The 18,027-nt window shown below is 40.4% G+C and overlaps 2 protein-coding genes across 3 annotated transcripts; both read right to left on the bottom strand.

The window, feature by feature from the left end:
* Positions 1-446: 446 nt before the first annotated feature.
* tdh2 (L-threonine dehydrogenase 2) lies at positions 447-6,609 on the bottom strand. The gene is made up of 9 exons (XM_023285318.3): positions 6,319-6,609; positions 5,998-6,204; positions 5,357-5,399; positions 5,202-5,272; positions 4,929-5,078; positions 4,670-4,842; positions 4,495-4,585; positions 4,135-4,404; positions 447-1,419 (listed from the first exon to the last, which is right to left on the bottom strand). Exons 2-9 carry the CDS (start codon positions 6,188-6,190, stop codon positions 1,274-1,276), a joined length of 1,137 nt encoding a protein of 378 aa, XP_023141086.1. The 5' UTR covers positions 6,191-6,204; positions 6,319-6,609; the 3' UTR covers positions 447-1,273.
* A 565-nt stretch (positions 6,610-7,174) lies between these two features.
* zgc:154055 (uncharacterized protein LOC556036 homolog) lies at positions 7,175-17,195 on the bottom strand. Of its 2 annotated transcripts, XM_023285315.3 has the most exons (11): positions 16,005-17,195; positions 15,629-15,685; positions 15,084-15,192; positions 14,758-14,883; positions 11,898-12,071; positions 11,607-11,824; positions 11,331-11,492; positions 10,348-10,489; positions 7,811-8,031; positions 7,557-7,708; positions 7,175-7,432 (listed from the first exon to the last, which is right to left on the bottom strand). In XM_023285315.3, the coding sequence occupies exons 1-11, from the start codon at positions 16,187-16,189 to the stop codon at positions 7,332-7,334; spliced, it is 1,647 nt and encodes a 548-aa protein (XP_023141083.2). In that variant the 5' UTR covers positions 16,190-17,195; the 3' UTR covers positions 7,175-7,331. The 2 variants fall into 2 exon arrangements, with proteins under 2 accessions (XP_023141083.2, XP_023141084.2); XM_023285316.3 differs by lacking the exon at positions 15,629-15,685 and having other exon boundaries at positions 16,005-16,547.
* Positions 17,196-18,027: the final 832 nt, after the last annotated feature.

The following is an 18,027-nucleotide window of genomic DNA, read 5'->3' as shown; positions in this document are numbered from 1 at the left end:
ATCTTCACAAATCTCAACAATGTGCAGGGCTTAGCAGAAAATTTCCTTAACTCATTGACTATTTGTCCCGCCGTCATAAATCTTGGTAGATATCTTCAGGCGGTGGTTTAAAATATGTCCACCAAAGCATTTTGAGCCCAACCCATTAGAAGTGCAACAAATATCATAAATGTGTACCTCAAAACCAGCTATACAGAATTTTACTGATTATGGTACACATGATCTGGGGGAATGTATCATTCCAAACTGAAGTGGCATATTGATTGGTTCATATGGGGGTGTTTTCTTTTCTTTTGCAATCTTTTGCACTCACTGGACATAAAGACTTGTTGCTGCTAGAAACTTCAATTTTGGCTAACTGGGCTCCTTCCATCTGTTAAAAACAGTTGCCAGTTGCAGTTGTCTTTTATTTGTTCACAAAATTCAGCAAATTACAGTAATCAGTGTTGTTTGGGTAAATAACATTTTTTTATTATTCAATATCTGATTCAAAGTACACTGCATTTTTTATACATTGTTTTCCAGAGTATATAAGGCTTCATTTAATATTGGTACTCATTCATAACCAAAGTCACACTGCTGGCAAAAAGTAAAATAAAGGCTTCCTCTTAGATGCCACAGCAAGGGTAGTGGGGTTGCATAAATTGTGTGTTTATCATTTGATAGACGACATCATAAAAGACTGCTTTATAAAGCAGCCAGAATACGTGATGCGTTATTAAAGTCCGGAGTTAATGGAGCAAAGTATTCCAGATGATCCTAGAATCAAAATATAAAAGAGAATTGTTTCTCTATATGTGCAACTGGTCCATGTAGTTTTAGACATTGTAATAAACATTGTAACAGACTGTAGTGTTCATGCATGAGATTAACGTGACATTTGGAAATCTCTGGAGCTTAAGAAATTACTATTTTTCTGTTCAATCTGAGGCAACATACCCATGTGTAAAGTGATGCTCATACCATGATAACAATTAAAAACAACAAAGATGAAAAGAAGGTTTGACTTTATATGATTTCCTGAAAAAGACTGAAATGAGTTTGTTTGTGCACATGTGTATGATGTCTCACTTTCCACTGTATATTAAGAGGCTCTGATGGAAAGTTCCTATTACAATCAGTGCCTGACACATTGCTGTAATGTACCAGAGAAACAGAGGATACTAGTTGACAGCTTGTAAGAGTGAAGTGAAAGGAAGTGTGTTGTTGGTAAATGCAGGCAGAAGAAAAGACAGCAGGAGGGCATTGGTCAGTCTTTGTGGAGCAGGTTTTGCTAGCTGACTGGCAAACCCTCATTGGTCCTCTTGTCTCGAACAGAGTGCAGCATGTCTGCCACCAGCTCCTCAATCCCGAAGGCCGGTGCCCAGCCCCAGTCTCTCCTGGCATTGGAGTCATCAAACCTAACAGGCCAGCTGTCTGCTGCAAAGTGACAGGCAAGACGACCAAATTACTACCAGTGGTTAAAAAAACAAAAAGAACAAGCAAAAACTCAAAGTAAAAACTCTTCAAATCTTAAAATCTGATCCTTAAAATGTTGCTCTCCAGCTGTTGAGCTGACCCATTAAACTGTGTTACATATTTAGCTTTTTCACGAAAATAAACCCTTCCCACCTTAAAATGGTTTAGACATGACTCTACAGCTTTGCTTCCGAGGATGTACAAATTTAAGAAGTCCCTGCCTCTCTCTATAGTCACCTGTCGCTGCAGCACATCTCCTCACTGAAAACTCCAACACTGCAAAAGTATTCTGCTCTACACAAGAGTAAGTTTCAATATTGGAGTAATACAGCCATACATGTTTGAACCACATCCCAAGTCAGCTGGGATAGGCTCCAGCCCCTCCACAACCCTAATGAAGATTAAGCGGTGCATAGATAACGGCTGGATGGTTGTTTGAACCAGAAACTGATTCTGAAGAAGAATAACAAGACAGAAGGCCCTTTTGACAGGACTGGTTCCTTATGTTTGTAATATATGAAACTCCAGAAGTCTGAATCTGTGCTTTTTCAGACTGGCATTGGTACACTGTATGTTCAAGAAAGAAACAATCAGGCAGATGCTTCAATTTTAATATTCAGTGTCCATCTAATATCCCACAGCACATACACTACCAGTCAAAAGTTTGGACATACCTTCTCATTTAATGGTTTTTCTTTATTTTCATGACTATTTACATTGTAGTTTCTCACTGAAAGCATCAAAACTATGAATGAGCATATGGAATTATGTAGTAAACAAAGATGTGTGAAATAAGTCAAAACATGTTTTATATTATAGATTCTTCAAAATAGCCACCCTTTGCTTTGATTACTGCTTTGCACACTCTTGGCATTCTATCAGTGAACTTCATTAGGTAATCATCTGAAATGGCTTTCACTTCACAGGTATGCCTTGTCAAAGTTAATTTGTGGAATTTGTTGTCTTATTAATTAGAAACGACAGTCCATCATTACTTTAAGAACTGAAGGTCAGTCAGTCCGGAAAATTGCAAAAACTTTGAATGTATCCCCAAGTGCAGTCGCAAAAACCATCAAGCGCTATGATGAAACTGGCTCACATCAGGACTGCTCCAGGAAAGGAAGACCAAAAGTCACCTCTGCTGCTGAGGATAAGTTCATTTGAGTCACCAGCCTCAGAAATCGCAAGTTAACAGCATCTCAGAAATGACACACAGTCTTCTAATAGCAGACACATCTCTACATCAACTGTTCAGAGGAGACTGCATGAATCAGGCCTTTATAGCTGCTAAGAAACCACATCTAAGGAAAAACAACAAGCAGAAGGGATTTGTTTGGAACAAGAAACATAAGGAATGGTCATTAGACCAGTGGAAATCTGCGATTTGGTCTGATGAGTCCAAATTTGAGATCTTTTGTTCCACTTGCCGTGTCTTTGTGCGACACAGAAAAGGTGAACAGATGGTTTCTACACGCATGGTTCCCACCATGAAGCATGGAGGAGGAGGTGTGATGGTGTGGGGGTGCTTTGCTGGTGACAGTGTTGGAGATTTATTCAAAACTGAGTCCACACTGAACCAGCTGGCTACCACAGCATCCTGCAGCGACATGACATCCCATCCAGTTTGCGTTTAGTTGGACCATCATTTATTTTTCAACAGGACAATGACCCCAAACACACCTCCAGGCTGTGTAAGGGCTATTTGACCAAGAAGGAGAGTGATGGAGTGCTGCGTCAGATGACCTGGCCTCCACAGTCACCTGATCTAAACCCAATCCAGATGGTTTGGGATGAGATGGACCACAGAGTGAAGGCAAAAGGGCCAACAAGTGCTCAGTATCTCTGGGAACTCCTTCAAGACTGTTGGAAAACCAGTTGGGTGACTACCTCATGAAGCTCATCGAGAGAATGCCAAGAGTTTGCAAAGCAGTAATCAAAGCAAAGGGTGGCTATTTTGAAGAATCTAAAATATAAAACATGTTTTGACTTACACATTTTTTTGTTTACTACATAATTCCATATGTGTTCATTCATAGTTTTGATGTCTTAAGTGAGAATCTACAATGTAAATAGTCATGAAAATAAAGAAAAACCATTAAATGGGAAGGTATGTCCAAACTTTTGACTGGTAGAGTATATGTGTGACATTTGGGCAGAAAGTTTTGAATATGGGCTATTAAAATCCAGGGGTTTATTGAATAATCCAATAAATACATTTATTGAATAATTCAATAAATAAATTTATTGAATAATCAAAATGGTACAAGTGATGAATATTGGCACCAAATCAAGAATTTTTTTGAAGAGGTTACTGTCCCAAACAGTACAGAAGAGTCACTTATGACTATGTGTGTTCACACAGCAGGAATAATTTTAAATGAGAAGAGTTGATCTACAAGTGAAATCAATATTTATAATCAAAACGGAGTTTCTGAGAGCCTCACTAAAGTATATTCCTTTATATTTTGAATGCTAGTACATGAAATTTCTGTTTTCTTTTATATAGCCCAATTAAAGATATTTACACCACAAACTGATGCAGAAAAGGCACAATTTGGTGCATAAGAATTCATCAGAATGCAGCATATGACACAAAATTTTCCAGGTGTGGACCGATAGACCCCCCACGTAATTTGTTTCCAAAATGTATATCCATGAGTGCACCATAAGTCGTACCGATAGTCTGGCGGACAGAGTCGGGATTGTAGGTGACCTTGAGGTGAGGGAGGTGCTTGCGTATTTCTTGGGCCACCTCCTCTGGAGTGAAGCTCATGGCAGCTATGTTGTAGGTGCGCAGTGACAGCTGGCACTCTGGAGCCTGCATGAACTCCACTGTGGCACGGTGGCAGTCAGAGATATGCATCATGGGAAGACGGGTGTCAGGTCGCAGGTAGCACTCATGGTGACCTGTGCTAAGAGCATCGTGGAAGATTTGAACTGCATAGTCTGTGAAGACAGAAGTCGGGAGTTCTTAGTCCAAAACACCCACCTGATTTGTACTTACACAACATATGCAGGTGTGGGGTGAAGCAATACCTGTTGTTCCTCCACCCGGAGGTGTGTTGACTGATATCACACCGGGGTAACGTAGGCAGCGGAAGTCCAAGCCGTATTTATGATGGAGATACTAAAGAAAGAGAAGCTGATTACTATTGAGATTTGACAAATATATGTCATCATCGCTGTTTCTACAAGCATTTGCAGAGTTTACCTCCCCCATCAGTTCACCATGCACTTTAGACACGCCATAGATGGTTCGAGGTCTTTGGACACAGAGGTCAGGGGCCGGGTCACGTGGAGAAGAGGGACCAAAAGCTCCGATGGTGCTGGGAACAAAGAGGCGCAGGCAGTTCTCTAAGGCCAAGTCCAGCACATTATGTAGGCCTACAAGAGCAGCAGAGGGGATCAGTTCAAAACCTGATGACCCTTTAACACTTGGTTCATGTCAAGGGTAGTCATTTCAAACAGACCTGTGATGTTGATCTTTCGTGCCAAAGCCACATTGGCCTCACCCACAGCACTAAGCAGAGCGCTGTAGTGGACGAGCCAAGTGATACGATTATTTACAATCAGCTCTCGGAGGTGTTTGTAGTCCAACACATCAGCGTATACAAACGGGCCTAAAGAGGAAAGAGAGTGAGTTGGGGATATCATTAAAAACAATAGCTGCAGATTCTACAGAGTGAGGAAAAATTATCATTGTCCAAATGGACAGAGCATGAAAAGTAGAAAAATTTGCATACCACTGGTGAAAACATGAGGTGGAGGCTTCTTGATGTCTGACAGGATTACATTGTCTGTTCCATACTGTTTCCTAGACATTAATAAAGATATTATGACGTTCAAACTTCAAACATTGTGACAAATTTAAAGTCACAGCAATTTCTACACATCTCACCTCAGCATCTGTGCAAGTCCCACACCTAACTGCCCCAGACCACCTGCACACAAAGGCAATATTTAATATTTTAGATAAATGTTATTTCAATGCTTTGGGATTTGTAAATTGATGAAAGTGAAATCCATGTTTTTGGTGCACCATGTTTCAGCTGAAAAAAAAGAGCTTTTTGTTTGTTCCAAAGCTTTATCCCAGGACAAAAAGTGATAGCAGCCCATTATTCTCCTCACAGTCACTCACTGGCCCTTTTATGTCACTAATACTGTCTGTACGCACCCTATTGTGATGAATCAATACAGGGTCCTGCCACTAGTGCACAGTGAAAACAACTCAAAAAAGGCAGCACATGTCTGTACTATTCCATCCAAGCCATTGATGCTAGAACGACAGGAATTCTTCACTGTAATACTCCTACATTATTCTCTTTCAAACCAGGAATTTTCTTGGTAATAGTTTGAGTCACTCTCACTAAGCAAGAAACTCAGCCTCTATTATAAATGTGGGCAACAATATAAAGCAGCGGCTGCACAGTGAAAGTGGTAGAAAACAATGGCAGCTTCACGGGTTCAGTGTTTGGGTAACTGTGGGAAAGTTATTTTGCCCCTCTGTGCTAACGACAGATGGGAATTTGTTTTAATCACCTGTGATGAGGACACGGGGGTTTTCCTGAGGAGGCTGGGGGCTGCAGGGCTCCTCACTGTTCCACCTGCTCATCTTCCTGGGCAAAGAACTGAAGCTGCGACTGGTCCAATTCCGTGTCCTGCTGAGGCAGCCTCGGCAAAACAGGCCCAGCACAGCCGCACTGGGCACACAGAGCCGCATACTCGGTTGCATGTCCAGCAGCAGTCCTTAGAAAATCAGACCAAAGTGATCACATTTAACCTCCACATCTTGGTAATGATAACTGTGTCACAAGAAGTACTTTTAAAACATAAATAAAAAAGAAGGAAATGATATATTACCTGTGTGCTGACAAATTCAGAAATCCCAGATAAGTGGTTCTTGATCCAAAGCCAGCAGATGCAACTTAGCAAATCCACAACTATTCCTCTTAACTATATGAGCTGATAAGACAGCATTTAAGTGTCAGAATTAAAAGATTACCATCCGATTTGGTCACCGTTTCAGTTCACCCAGTAACCACTGGTTAAATAAGCAGGTGTAGAAAGTCATGCTGGGCTATGTGGTTCCTGTCCACGTTGTGTGTAATCACCGGGGCTTGTGGCTCTTGACTGAACAGGACTACAGTCTCCAGCTTGCAAAGCTCCATGTGCGCAAACATGCTGACTTGCTGTGCACAGGGATTTGTATTGTAAAGAGTGTTTAGCTGAGCTTAACAGGACTGGGAGGTGTGTCAGTCATACAGTCTTCTTCTATTGATAATATTTATGAGTGAGTACATGTCTAAAAGTAATTACACCGTTGTAATTATGATTAACACAAGCTGTTATTAAAGACAAATAACAGTCAGTGAGCTGGCTGTAAAGCAGTAAAATTATACTGAAGTACAGAGAGCTCCACAATGGTTTTATGAGACATTTTGGGGGGAATCAATTCTTATTCACAGCCTTAGGAATAAGCCGATGATAATGTTTTGTCACTTCTGTCTATATACATGCTCTATATATGAATATGCAGAAATCAGGCTGATCAGCTTGCTATGTCTAAAGGTAACAAACCTCACTAATGCAGTTCTCTAAATCTGTACTAAAATATGAGTGAAAAAACATAAATTTGTGGTTCACTGAGCTATTTCTCTGACAGTTACTGAACAGCATATTTCCCAAAATATTCTTTTAAATGATGACATGAATGCTATTTTGGTATTACAGTTTTTATAAAAGGGTAAAAAAATTCTGTACATTGAAACACAGCAGATTGTTAAGGCATTGCACATCGGTAGCATTCCTCCATCAGACATGTTCAACATGTTCAGGCTGACCATCTTCACTTCTTCACACACACTGGAGGGGCGTCAGCTGAGTGCCAACTTGCCCCACTCGATCACCATGTTCCTTATTTCCTCCTGAGCCTCCTCAAGGTGACGAATCTGCTGGGTCCACCTCAGAAAGAAGCCTGAGGCGCAGACAAGGGACCAAGTAAACAGTAACACACCAACATTTAGGCCAACAGTACTGTGATTCCACTGCTGATTCTGAATATGGGTCAGAAAGATGGAGTTGTGCCAATCAGAGCTCACCTCTCCAGAGCTGCAGGGACTGAGGGTGAACCGAGGGCCAGATTGCCAGCTCAGTGGGCTCGTACAAGGGGTTGGAGTAGTAATCTTTCTCCCTGGGCCTCAGCAAGGCTTGGAACAAACAGTGCGTCTTATCCTTCACTCCCACAGCACACCTGAATGGGAAAGGGTGAGGAGAAAGGGTGAAAGTTCCAAAGAAAGCTGTACATGACAATTCCTCTCTGTAATGACGACTAACACTGTAAAATGAACCTGACCTTTCCTGATCGCTGTTACACAGAAAGGTGCCGTAGTCAGAGGCATAGACTTCGGTTGCCAGTCTGAGGAGCAGCGCCTCGGAGAAGCCCAAAGCCAGAGGGAACTGACGCCACAGCTGCCACACACAGTCCAGCAGCAGCAGGAAGACCGGAGACTCCTGCTGGAGGCGAGTGTGGGAGTAGGCTGAGTGGGCACATCGCTGCTGGAACGGGTGTCCTGCCTGCAGAGAAGAATACTCTATCATATAAACATTAATATAGCCACAACAAACACACCATTCTGTGTCATGTCACCTTCAGATGTCTGTTGTACTTTGTGCAACACAGTATTATGCTCATTATGTATGGCTTGGTTTCAACTCTAAAGTATTAGCAAATACATTCCCATCTCTTTTTATCTGTTTCAGTGGAGTCAATACCATGTAATAATGTTTATGTGGATGCAATCAAGCAGAATCATGATGCACAGAGTCTAACCACATCATCTAATCCAGGGGCTCCCAAACTGTTCAGTCCCCATCTCCTGAAATAACACTTACAGACACTTTCAACCCCCACTATCCTCAGAGGTTGTGCGCAGTCGTGCACATGCACTAATAGGCCTATACAAACACAGGCAACACAAAGCAACACAAGAGCTTGACAAGCATAATATTATTTAATCGTAATTTAATATAAGTGAGTACATCGGTCAAAGTAATCTCCATGTATAAACTGTAGTACTGAGTTAACATACAGCATGTAGAAGTGTGTGAATCACTTTATTACGCTTATGCGCTATGCCCAAAATCTGCTTTTTCTTGGTTTACAAAAATGGAAATCATGTTGCGTCCCCTACCACTAAAGATCTAATCCATAAAAGTTACCTGTGTTTTATGTGTTAAATCTCTCCGATGTAGTGTTCTTGGGTTACAGAACAATCAGTTTTCTGTATATTTAAGCAGGTTAGCTCATTGATTGGCAAAGATTTTTACAGCAGTCTGTCTGTCTTTGCATGTTATATGTCTGGTACCAATTAAAACTCGAGAGCCCACGGTGTTAAGGAGTTATTTCTGTGAAATAAGTGTTACCTCATTCAAATGCAAATCTATGCAGCAAGGTGCTCCAAAACCTAATTAGAACATCTGCACCATATGGGGTACCTGCAATGTAAATATGAATCTTGGGTATGCATCGTTCTTTGCTTATCTTGTACGATCGTATCTAAAATATTGCATTCTTTAAAAAAATAAATTGTTGTTGTACAAGGTAAGAGACAAGTCAGACTGTTTTAAAGCAAAGCCATCCGTTTGTAGTAGCTGAAGACTGTTAGCAGCTGAAAAATGTGAAATGAAAGAAACAGAAAGGTGACCACGTCTATCATTTACCAACATACTGAAAGTGGGTCTGTGAAAATGAGTCCTAATGTTGGAAAAGGGAAACAATTTCCTTCGGAAACACTGGGAACCACATTTTATTAAATGTGTGCCCGCTGCACGCAGAAGCCTGAATATGACCTTTTTTTTGTCAAGGCATTTCCTGGCAGAGTTGGACTGTGGAGCAATATCCTTTTAGAAAGAGATTTGCTCATATAGACATGTGAGCTCAGTGGTTAGCTGAAAATGTGAAACTAAACAAAATATTGCAACATGTTTTTATATTGGCTATAACTGCTTTACTCAGGGTTTATGAACTGGATTTTATTTATTGGAATATTTGATCTTCATTTAAATTATTCACTTTTTTAATTGTACTGAACGTTATTAATGTTTTGTATACCCAGATGATTTAGACAGTTTACAATATTTATTATTATTATCCATCCATCCACCCATTATCTATACACCGCTTCATCCTCATTAGGGTTGCAGGGGGCTGGAGCCTGTCTCAGCTGACTTAGGGTGAAGGCAGGAGACAACCTGGACAGGTCCTAAGTCTATTGCAGGGCTACACATAGAGACAAACAAGAACACTCATATTCACACCTACGGACAATTTGAAGTTATCAGTTAACCTCAGCATGTGTTTGGACTGTCGGAGGAAGGTGGAGTACCCGGTGGGTGAACTGAGCACTGGGAGAACATGCAAACTCCATGCAGAAAGATCCCAGGCCCAGACCGGGTGGCGAACCAGGGACCTTCTAGCTGCAAGGCGACGGTGCTAATCACCAATGCACTATGCAAGCCCAGAAAATTATTGTATCTAATGAGATGAAGATGAAAAGTAGAGAGATTTGCAGTATTTTCTCATGTAATGTTGGACCCCCTTGCTACAATACATGATTACTCTGCCAAGGAACGAGGCGATCAGTGTACGTGAATCCTTCCTTCCTTCCGTCTGTGCAAAACATTACTCAAAAACAAACTTTAGATGAAATTTTCAGGGAAGTCAGAAATGACACAAGGACCTCCTCATTAGATTTTGGCAGTAATTCGGTTTATAGTCTGGATCCACGTATTTGTTAAGGATTTCCCATTCAGATAGTTGTACAGCATCAGATAGCAAGCTTTCTGTTGGAATTTTTTGTCTTTGCTTTCATTTAAATACTGTATTTATACCTGCAGCCACTCCCTCTCCAGCAGAGCCAGGAAGCCGTCCAGAGTGCGGCAGCAGGGATCCATGATGAGCTGAGCCAGAGTGCTGATGAGCAAAGAAGAGTCTGTCCCTTCAGAGCCGTGAACCAGAACAGAATGACCGTCCCTGCACAAAAAAACAATACATACTCTACACTCCTGTTCCTTTTCATGCACAATGAAAGGCTCACATGCATTTATTCTTAAGCAAAACAACAACAGAAACCTCCTGTTCACGCTGCTGAAAGGACTGAAATGTTTTAGAGGTGTCTGTTGGTGCTGGAGGCATTTGTTACACAACCCTAACTTCTTTGTCCAGCCTTCACCTGTGGTATTTTTCTGAACTTCCTGGCTAGATAGGGGTGATAAACCTCACACAGGCTGCATTTGCTAAATTAATACTGTATTATGAATAGATTAAATTGATAAAATAATATTAAAAATATTTTTTAGACAGTTTCCCTCGTATGAAGTTTTCAAAGTGGGAACATATCCTCACAGAATACACAATGTTGCAACTACACAAACATGAGACAAATGGACAACAGGAGTCAACGGATGTGTTTTTGTTTTCTGGATAGATAGTGATACAGTTATTGATCAAGTAAACCAATAACTGTTATTTAGAGCCAGTCTGCATTTGCAGCAAAAATCATGGTGCCAAAATTTTGAATATCTCAAACTCAACTACAACACTTAGTTAAAATATATTTGCTTATTTATGTTTTACACATGCTTAATTAAAGAAAAACATTTCAACACTTATTTTTCAATGTTAAAAGTCTAAAACTCATGACATGTAGGCAGTCAGATAGGGATGAAGGTGGGATATTGATCTACAGAGAAGAGTAGCTGCATCAGAGCCAAAGCAGCCCATTTTTAAATGAATATTTTTATGACAATTGGTTAAAAAGTTTAAATACCAATAAGACAAGGAAGAAAGAAAAATGATTCCTTGTAGTTCCTACCTCTCCACACACTCAGCCAGCAGGCCGGCGGTCGACAGAGCAGTCTGGACATAAGACAGCCACTTTGAATTCTCCAGCTTACTGAGCCAGCGGTCCATGTTATTTGACTCATCACCACAGGCCTCCACCAGTTTAATCAGACTCTCCTGGAGAGCTTTGCCTCTGCACACACGCATGATCACAGTAAAGTTAAAGAGGTTAGTTTGAGGTGACGCATCAGCATCATCAAATGACGACCAGCACCCTCTTCCATTATATATTTCCCTGCATACACACCTTTCCATCTGTCTGTGCAGTCTCTTCCAGTGGCTATAGCAGGATTTGGACTCAAACCCTCCACCCGTCATGCGGGCCTGTTGAGCCTGCTGACTGGAGCGGGTGTCAATAATGTAACCTTTGTCTGAGCCGTCAATCACAGCCTGGAGGAGGAGCTCGTCTTCCTTGCAGCGCTTCCTATTGGCTCCCGTCAGTGGCTGGCTGCTGCGCATGATTACCTGAAAAGCATTTGCCCCATTAGCAAAGATCAGTTATATGTTTAGGTTAGCGGAGAACATTATAACACCTCACCATGCCGTTCTTCCTGTGGTAGTAGCAGAGGACAGGAAAACGTCCTCCCTGTCTGAATTTGGCCACTTTCCTCAGTGTGTCGTCATCGATGCTGTTTGGGACGATGACTGCTGGAGGGTAGGAGGGACACACTGAGTAGTCTCTGTTCACACTGCTCAGCCTCCACCGGCCATGCTGCAAACACAGGGGAGAGTCAGTGATGAAGGACAGTCACATGGGATGACAGCTTGGACAATTTCAACTTTAGTACCATGTCAGATACTTTTGTCACAGGAAACTTCCTAACAGGGATTATTCAGTTTGGTTCTGCACTTTGATTTGACTCCTGACTTCATGTAGGGGTAGAAAAGTAAAACAAAATTCATTTAGGGGTAAAATGACAAATCCATAGCATGTGCTTTGTGCTTTAGGTTTATCCTTTGTGGATCTTTAAGTGTTACTAGACACATTATGATGATTTAAAGCAGCAAACACTTTTGCAAAATGCACTTATTTGATTTGTTATATAGAAAAAGTCACTATTAAAACTACTCCACGATAAATACAAAGTTACAGTCAGAAGCCAGTTAGTTTAGATCAGCACCAAAACTGTAAACAGTGGGGCAGATAACCTCACTATGAGAGCCTCTAAAGCTCAGTAACATTATCAGTCACATTATATGTCTAGTTTTAGTATAAAAATGCCCCCCCCCCACACACACACACACAAATGACTGTTTTTAGACTTTGACATTTGAACAGATAAAAGACAGAAATGATCACTTACAAAAGCAAAATGTTTGTGAGAAATCTGCAGCAAACACATTATTTTGCCAGCAAATCTGCCAACGTGGGCCACAAGTGGTAAACTTCCAACACTAATAACGACAAGTTTGTCATTAGTGCCAAACATGTTCCTGGTGGTTTTCCACCACAGTCTGCCAGCGTTTCTGCTTTTGGCCAAATTCTACAGAATTGAAACTTTGATTACCAGCGTTATAAAGACTATACCCAAATATAACTGTCTCTCTAACCAGATGACCACATCCCCATGGAGTCACTGTGTCAATGTTCAAGACAAATTACATTTTTTAAATAATTAAATAAGGATAAAACTGAAATTAATGTGTGTGGTAACAAGAAAAGGACAATACATTTTAGCAAAAACCTCAATTCATAGGTTTGATAAGCAAAAGGTTTTGTTAAGCTCACTCATGCGTTTAGCTCCTGTTGGGCTGACTACTGTAATGTTCTTTTAACAGGACTTCCCAAAAAGATAAGTAAACAGCATCAGCTTCTTCCTAATAGTGCTGCTATAATGTTATCCAGAACTAAGAGAACAGAGAACATTTCTCCCTTTGACTAACAGAACAGATTTATGTTGCTATTGGTGTATAAATCACTGAATGGTTTAGGCCTAGAACACTTCTCTGAGATGTTTAAAGGATATAAAGCAAGAAGGGCGTGGCTTAAATCTATAGACTCAGGCCGTCCAGTAGAACACAGAGTCCAAAATAAACTTATAGAAGCGGCATCGTACTTCTGCAGTTTTTAAATCAAGGTCAAAAATGCTCCTCATTTAATGTGCCTGATTGACAATTGAGCTTTAAAACTTCCATCCCCATGTACTGTGAAATTTATTATTGTTTATCTTTTATTAATATTTTACAGCTACTTTATAACTGTAGTAGCAATGTGTAATATTTTTATTACTAGTGTTACTATGTAATCTTTTCTTTTTTCTTTGTTTTAAACTATGTATTTGATTTTTAAAAGCATTTATTAGAAACAGTTATTTTTCCTTTCAATGTTCTTTTGCTAATAATTATTTAAAGCACATTGACCTGCCTCTGTGTACAAAATGTGCTGAATCAAATCCAGATTTTTGATGTGTACATGATGCACAGTTCTAGCTTTTTTTGGTCATGTAAGTAATGCTTTGTTGTCAGATTTTGCTAGTCATTGTCTGTAATTTTCCAATACAAGGAAAATCTGTGAAATTACATTTGAAAAATACACACCATTTTTCAGTTCTATTTTTTTTATTTTACACTCAAACAGAATTGCAGTTGAGTCAGAAGTACCTTTATAAAAATAACGATTTTTTGATGGGGAGAGTTTTGACGTGTATTTTTTAGGTAATGATCAGTGTAAATTTATACTTTCTTTCTGTGATTTTACTAGTCTGTAGTTGTATTTTAACAAAGCAGAGAAAATCTGTAAAATAACACTAAATTGTTCAAAAAATGGCAATTATTTTCAGTACAGATCAGTACAGATTTCTAATGGTTGGACGGAGCCAGACTAGCTGTTTAACCTTGTTTAAGCTAAATGAACTGGCTGCACCTTCATGCTTATCATTCAGATATGAGAGTGCTATTAATCTTCTCATCAAAGAGTCATCAAGAAAGTGAAGGAGAAAATTCCCCCAACTGCCAACTAATTCCTTTTAATCCAATTAAAGGTTAGAGTTTCCCTTTGCTGCTGCCAACAACACAGAACAGCTCAGCTCCGGTAGAAGTGGCAGGAGTCAGGACACTCTCCAGTACAGATATCCCACATTCTCTGGGAATTTTGTGCCCATAAAACACATTCAACAATGCCGCCTTCAGGGCCCACCCCTCACCAACATTCCCAGAGGAAGACGCTTATGTGTTACGCACCAATTCAAGCTGTGTGCAGCACATTCTGGAGCTAAGAGAAAACAAATGAAAGCTAAGCAACAGGGATATCCTGAATCTCGACCCCTGCATTCAGCTTCCCTGGTATTTTCCTGTCATGTGGCTTTTAGATCATTGTTGGAAAACGTTGCCTTTGGGACTTTTTCGTCAATACGTTCTATAAAAGTGTAAAGAGAAACAGAGTTTTATATGATGCTTACAAGCTCCTTCATTTGACTGTAGTAGCTTTCAGGGGATGAGAGACCCCACTGGTCCTGTAGGCTGAGATCAGCAGGCCTGTAAAAGAAAGGATACATCTCCGACACACTGTCCAGACAGGACAGGGTCTGCAGAGAGAGGAAGAGACTGGAATAAGACATCAAAACAGATGAGACAAAAAGCCGAGATAAAAAAGGAAATAGTCGTTCAAGAAACGACAGGAAATGCAAGAATATAATACTATAAGACAGAAAAGTAAATACTAATTTATTTATCTCTGTGTGCTGGGCTCCAGGGCTCAGCTGTGCTGTGTTATTATTTAATATACCTCAATAGAGTGTGCAATATTGAGACACTGCTCCATTCCTGGGATGTCAAGCTGGAGCACTTGCAGATCTTTACACTTGATGGTAATCGTGCCTGATGATCCAGACGTCCTAGAAACACACACACACACACACACACACACACACACACACACACACACACACACACACACACACAAACAGGACACAATGCTTCACACACAAAACAATAAAAACAATACCCCCATGCCCACCTCAACCCTTCATGTTTAGACTTTAGCAGTGCAGGAGGTTTGACTTGCAGCAGAAAAGGAAGGCAAACCCAGTCAGCTAGTGTGGGAGCTGGGTTTCTCTTCCTTATAAACGGGCGTTTGACACCTTCTCTCAAAAATAGCATCAGTTGGTTCCAGCAGCACTTTCACAGAGCTGAGAAAAACCTGTTAGTAACAAGCGACACGTGACATGAGCAAAGAGAAAAAGAGGAGCTGCTGTAATCTTATTAGCAAATTTCCTTCTCCGGCTACATGAGAAGAGCAGCAGACACAAAGCAACAGGGATGATTTCCAACCTTTCACTGAGACCTGCTTTAGAGAAGAAGCCCGAATAGCCCAAAAGGTTTTCCACACTGGTTAAAAAAAGATGTGAGGGGGTAATTAGACAATGGATTACACAGTGTTTATTAGTGTGATTACCAGGTTGATCATGCAAAATTGATCCATAATAGCACTATTAAACATTATAATTAGATTTTATGAGCAAGTTAACACATCAATGAGACTGTTAATTGAATTAAGTGTCAAGTTTTGGCAATTTGGCAGCAAATGTAACTAGAAGCTGGAGTTATTATTCTTGTTAAATATCTGCATGTTATGACACAACACTAAACTTCTTGGTTTAGGTTTCAGCAGTGATCAATCACTTTTCCTTCCTCGTCTTCCACCCACCTTTTCTCAATGGCATCTATGTTCCTGAGCAGCAGCAGGACCTGCCGGGAGCTGCCCTCCTCCCTGTCCGAGAAGAGCAGGTGGTGGCCGGTGATGCACAGGGTTCCTCTGCTCGGCGGGTGGAGCGGCTGCCGGAGCACAACATCCTCCACATTGGCCGTCTTGATGTGCTCAGAAAACTCCATCAGCTCCCCTTCAAGCGCCAAAAACACCTCCGCTTCACAACTTTATTCTTTTCTTTTTTTTTCTTTATAAACAAGTAACCGTTGCCTTTACTCCAAATCACTTCCACGCCTCTCTGGTTAGAAACCGAAAGCAAGCTTCCTCCTCTTAACGCACAGCTGGCTGAGCGGCGCTGCAGTTGCGCACTATTTGTTTGACGATAATGAATCTATAAATAGAAAAAAGACTTCGTTTTTTTTCACCCTGAACACTACCATCCCCTCCCGTGGCCTTACACCTTTTTACGCACACAGCACGGTGAACAGGAGGCGGCGCTGGAAATGGAAAATGTGTTGCTTGAGGCGACAAAAGACGGAACTGAACGTTTCCTGTGAAGCAGAAACAGTGAAATGTGTCACATATGTTGCTGGTGAAACTTGTGTACACTGTATAGGTGGGAGCGAAGGAGCAGAGATGTATGTAATATAATAAATGACCACCAGATGGAGCCATGCGTAAAGCTACAAAAGCGACCCAGCCGACAGTTTGGTTTCTGTAGTGGATTTTTTAGTGTTGATGGAATTAGATTCACATTCACTGAGGTGGTGAATGGCTTAGTCATATTTTATAAGTTCATAATTCTCATTTTAGCAAATTGCTAATGAAAATACAGATATATGCAGTTTTTTTTCCCAGTTAATTGCAGAGAACATCAAGTCTCTCCTGTAGTGAAAGTAACATATGATCAGAGATGAGAGGGAGAGATTTCCCACTTAAATAATCCTGAGTAGAAATCTGTGGGAGAATTCCGATGATGGTGGATGTATGACACATGTCCTGCTGCTTCTCCCAAAATCACCTTTCCCATCTTACATCTTTTTAAAGTCGACAAACTTTTCAAGCACATATGACCCTGTGACCCCTTGTCATTCATTCATTTAGATAGAAGAGCCTTGTGAGCCCAGAATAACTGCCTGGGGTGTTATCAACTTAGCTGTCAAGTGGCAAAACTTACCTATAAGGACTTTGATATTTTTATGTCAACTCTTCCCCTGATGGCCCACAGACATAAAATACAATGCTGTAAAAGTATGTCTTCATTGGGCAAAATAATAATAATAAAAAACCTTCTTCAGCTCACATGCAATACAGCTATATTTAGATTTATGTAACATTTTTCTACAAAGCTGAAAACGTTTAGCCTGACAAGCTGTCAGTCTGCCTGACAGTGTTTATTCTGGGCCGATGCAGTGTTTCCTTTTTAAGCCTTTATCAGATGATGCTGCTGATATTTTTATGTACTGCTTGTAAAAAGAGTTTAAAGAAGTGCAACAGCTACCTCTATAATGTAGTGGAGTGCAGGTACATACTGTACAGAATAATTCTGCCTTTTTGGCAATTCACTTGAGTATTTAAATTTTTTGCAAGTTCATTTTTAAGAGGGAAATCTAATCTTTTATCAGCCACATGTGGCTGTTTGACAACTGTGCTTAGTTATTTTGCTGAGTGATGATTTTATGTAACAAACCCATGGCAGTCCAAAAGTCAAGTCACTGTTTCAGATTAAACTGCTCAGGATGATAAACTAGTTCAAAAGAAGAACAGAACACATTAATGCATCATAACTAATAGCTAAGCCAGTATGTAATATAGGATATAAATAATAATTGATACACTGACGGTGGCCATTATCAGCATTATTATTGTATTAGGCTATGTAAGATTTCTACACTCATCACAAGTAACTAAGCACATTTACTCATACGTAATTAAATACAGTTTTAAGTTACTTGTATTTTAATTGAATATTTCCATTTTCTGCTCCTTCCATTCCACTATATTTCAGAAACAAACGTTGCAG

This window comes from Amphiprion ocellaris, chromosome 20 (assembly GCF_022539595.1).
Source record: "Amphiprion ocellaris isolate individual 3 ecotype Okinawa chromosome 20, ASM2253959v1, whole genome shotgun sequence".
Classification (NCBI taxonomy): domain Eukaryota; kingdom Metazoa; phylum Chordata; class Actinopteri; family Pomacentridae; genus Amphiprion; species Amphiprion ocellaris.
Note: the sequence above shows the minus strand (reverse complement) of the source record. Positions and strands in the feature narration are given on the sequence as shown.

Excerpts from the sequence above, each read along its gene's own strand:
- tdh2 (XM_023285318.3), bottom strand. The coding sequence starts at position 6,190 with ATGCAACCGAGTATGCGGCTCTGTGTGCCCAGTGCGGCTGTGCTGGGC. Across the intron at positions 5,273-5,356 it reads GGACTTGCACAGATGCTGAG|GAAACAGTATGGAACAGACA; the intron begins GTGAGATGTGTA and ends ATTAATGTCTAG. Across the intron at positions 4,405-4,494 it reads TCCGGGTGGAGGAACAACAG|ACTATGCAGTTCAAATCTTC; the intron begins GTATTGCTTCAC and ends CTGTCTTCACAG.
- zgc:154055 (XM_023285315.3), bottom strand. The coding sequence starts at position 16,189 with ATGGAGTTTTCTGAGCACATCAAGACGGCCAATGTGGAGGATGTTGTG. Across the intron at positions 11,825-11,897 it reads ACCACAGGAAGAACGGCATG|GTAATCATGCGCAGCAGCCA; the intron begins GTGAGGTGTTAT and ends AATGCTTTTCAG. Across the intron at positions 11,493-11,606 it reads CTGCACAGACAGATGGAAAG|AGGCAAAGCTCTCCAGGAGA; the intron begins GTGTGTATGCAG and ends GCGTGTGTGCAG.